A 4,107-nucleotide genomic window follows, 5' to 3' on the forward strand; every position below is an offset into this window, starting at 1 on the left:
TATATATATATATATATTACAAATTAAAAGGGTAAAGGTTTATCAATTTATTAATTTATTAATAAATCAACAATTAATAATTTTTACCAAGCCCTTCGGTATGTAAGCACCATTATCGGTGGAGAACTTATTTAAAAGTTCATATATATTTATAAACATAATTAAGGGATCAGCAAATATTTGCTTCACCATATAGCGAAGTTCAGAAATAGCAGCTAAAAAAGCTGCTATTTCTGAACTTCGGTATATGGTGAAGCAAATATTTGTTGATCCCTTAATTATGTATATATATACATATACAAGCATGCATGCATGCCCACACACACACGACAGGCTTCTTTCAGTTTCTACCTACCAAATCCAGTCACTAAGTTTTGGTTGACCCTGAGCTATAGTAGAAGACATCTGCCCAAGGTGCCATGCCGTAGGACTAAACCCAAAACCACACGATTGAAGATCAAACTTTTGACCACAGAGCCATACTTAGCACAAGGAGAAAAGTTCCGCGGAAAGACATAAAACCAATTGAATGAACACCAGTATATAACTGATAAATATTCTATCAATCCTACAGAAACAATGAGGAAAATCAATGCTAACAGGATTTGAAGGACATAAATGAATACCTGTATGTAATTAATCTGATATTCCATTAATAATAATAATTATTAATATAAGGGCAGTAGATTGACAGTATTGTCAGAGCATTGAAGTATTTTGCTCTAGTTCATTAGATTCTGAGGTCAAATCACACTGAGGCCAAACTTACCTTTTACCCTTCTGGAATCAATAAAATAAAATATCAGTCAAATGCTGCGGTCAATTTAATTGACTAATCTCTCCCTTCATATTTCTCGTCTTGTGCTTCTGGTAGAAATGACTAACAGATATGATAGAATAGGAGACAAATTAAAAGCTATGTGGTATTTAGTTCCAAGCCTTTATGTTCTAAGTTCAAATCATGCCAGTGTCAAATTTGCTTTTAATACTTCAGGGGTAAATAACACAAAGTACCAGTCAATATAATCAACTAACCCTCTTCCTCTAAAACTGCTGGCCTTAAGCCAAAACTTGAAATCATCATCTTCATCATCATCATCATTATTATTATCATTATTATTATTATTATTATTATTAACTATAAAATAGAAGCATATGTAATAAAGCCAACACTTACCACTCTCCAACAAACGGAAGTCGGAATCTGAGAGGCAACAGTGATTTATTGATCATCGCTATCATGTAGTTTTTGAATCTCAAAATTCTATGATAGATGTCTATAAGAGAGAATGAAAATATAATACACAGGGTGAGAATACAAAGTGGCCTATACTTGTGACTAACAAGAATTAAGTATTTGATGTTTAGCAAGAGTATAGGGATTTTCAAAACATAAACTGTTGGTGCAAAAATAATTGTGTATTTGTTATTATATATTTTTTATATATATTTTAGAATAAACTTTTAACTATGTTCATGTAAGAAACCAGTTTTGAAGCACAGATTTCAGTTCAATTTATGCTGTTTCTCCTTTGCTTTCATACATACATACATACATAAATCATAGATGAGAGAACAAACATCATATTTGAACCAATGACTTTATATAACCCCACGCTTCTATACATTTCATCATATACAAATAATACCATGGCCTTTAACATATAAAAGAAACATATTTATAAACACCAAAGGTAAAAATATATATGCAAATATAAAAATATATAGAAGGACCAGTCCGGAAAAAGTATATACAAATCGACTAAAATAGGTGATCAAAATGAATTACTAAAACATATCATTTGGCTAAAAAAATGTTTTACCCCTGGTTAAAAATATATCAAAATAGTCAGTTTCTAAAAATGAAGCAATCCATAGTAGGTCCGATATACAAGGACTGTAAGAGAGTTCCCAAAAAAGGGTAGGTCAAAATTCACATCTATAGCCATTTCACAGGAACTACTTGACGGTGAAATTCCTAGAGAGCTCTGTTCATCCTGATGAGGGGGTCATCTCCGAGATGCGCTTTAACTTGCAATCAGACTGTGGCAATGAACTCCTGAAATGGCCACAGATGTAAATTTTGACCTACCCTGTTTTTTTGAACCTCTCTTATGCTCCTTGGATGCCAGACCTACCATGGATCACTTCATTTTTAAAAACTGACTATCTTGATATATTTTTAACTGAGGCGCAAAAAAATTTTTTAGTTGATTGGTATGTTTTAGTAATTCATTTTGATCACCTATTTTAGTCAATTTGTATATGCTTTTTCTGCACAGGTCCTTCTATATATTTTGTATTTTTATATGTGCATATATATATATTTTACCTTTGGTGTTTATATATTCCTTTTATATGTTGAAGGCTATGGTATTATTTGTATATGATGAAATGCATAGAAGCGTGAGGTTCATTGACCCAAATTTGATGTTTATTCTCAATGATTTTTGTCTCCGTCTCAATTTCACTTGGGCACTTCTTTTTTGCAGTCTTTTTCTTTTATTTGTTTCAGTCATTTGACTGCGGCCATGCTGATATTTTTTTTTTGTTTCCATAAAAAGAAACAAAAATTATTTCTTGCCATATACAATATATATACACACACACACATTTACAAAACTTTGTAAAGGGATTTCATGGAAACTGAAAGAAACTTGTGTGTATGTAATACATACACAACAGGTATTTTTTAGTTCCCATCTCCCATATTCACCAACAAAACTTTGGTAACCCTGGGACTAGAGCAGAAGACACTCGCCCAAGGTACCATGCTATAGGACTGAATCTGAAACCATATAGCCAGGAAGAGAATTTCATAACCATACAGCCACACCCGCACCTAGTAATAGATGTATAAGTCAGGTGTAATGCAACAGATGTAATTTTAGAGTCATACTCACCGAGCTCAGTCAACTCCTGTTTATGGATGCACATTTGCTGCTCTTTCTGAACTTCTAGAAGCCGACAAAGAACATCATGCCAAGTGTAATTACCTAGCTCAGCCTACAATACAATGTTATTGATCATAATTATTTATTCAAAGCCAAGTGATTCTAAATAAGATGTCAAAACAGTTGGAGAAATATAGACTTCCAATTCTTTTAAATACATTCAAAATTATAAATGTACAGTATTTTACTCTGTAATATTAAAACTTTGTAAAGGTGGCAAGCCAGCAGGATTGTTAGCATGCTGGACAAAATGCTTATTGGCATTTCATCCATCTTTACATTTTGAGTTCAAATTCCGCCAAGGTCAGCTTTGTCTTTCATCCATTTTGGGTTGATAAAATAAGTACCAGTCAAGCACTGGGGTCAACTACCAACTATCCTCCCCTCCAACATTTCAGGTCTTATGCTTATAGTAGAAAACAATGTTGAATTTTGTAAAACTTTCTGTGGTATTCCTCCATACAAACTAGTGTAATAAGATAGATCAACAACATTGACAGGAATCATTCAGAGACCTTAATTTGAGCAACATCATGCAACACAGATTTCTTAATTTATTTGCCTGCTTCTGAAAGGACCATACAAACAAGGTGCGCTAATGTTCAATCCCAGGCATTTCAAAATATTAAATAATTTAGAGAATGATACTCCATGGATGAGCATATCAACCTATCACAAATATTATGTAGAGGAAGATTAAAAGTTAGTCACAGAATTAAAGAAAACCACTCAAATTCACCACTCTTGTTCTTAGTACTGTCCTTAGTAGCACTATTCAACTAATACATGGCAGTTCAGGCTGATAGAAATAACAGTCAGGTCTCCCTGAAGTCACACTCTACCATTTAAAAAATGAGAAACACTTAGACAAAGTAGTTCTAAATGTCCCTAAAAAAGACGGTACATGGCTGGAATGCCTTTGAACAAGGGTCTATTCAATTAATGTTGACCTGAAAATAAAAAACAACAGCAGCACTGTTCTTCTCTAAGAATATATTTACAATCAGGGGAATTGAGTCATTAAAAGTTCCTTTAGTGTGCTAGAAACAGCACAGCACTAATAACAGCATATACAGGATATCAACAGTACAAATGGCAGCATATATAAGCTATCAACAGTACAAATGGCAGCATTTATAAGCTGTCAACAGTA

At 33.1% G+C, this 4,107-nt stretch overlaps 1 protein-coding gene across 1 annotated transcript in view; it reads right to left on the reverse strand.

The window, feature by feature from the left end:
• Positions 1-4,107, reverse strand: part of LOC106871037 (autophagy-related protein 9A) — a 47,633-nt gene that overhangs the window by 24,871 nt on the left and 18,655 nt on the right. The window contains exons 6-7 of the mRNA XM_014917297.2: positions 2,904-3,006; positions 1,178-1,277 (exon numbers count right to left, since the gene is read on the reverse strand). Of these exons, the coding sequence (XP_014772783.1) occupies positions 1,178-1,277; positions 2,904-3,006 (203 nt within the window). The remainder of the gene's footprint in view (positions 1-1,177; positions 1,278-2,903; positions 3,007-4,107) is intronic.

Source organism: Octopus bimaculoides, chromosome 9, assembly GCF_001194135.2.
Source record: "Octopus bimaculoides isolate UCB-OBI-ISO-001 chromosome 9, ASM119413v2, whole genome shotgun sequence".
NCBI lineage: Eukaryota > Metazoa > Mollusca > Cephalopoda > Octopoda > Octopodidae > Octopus > Octopus bimaculoides.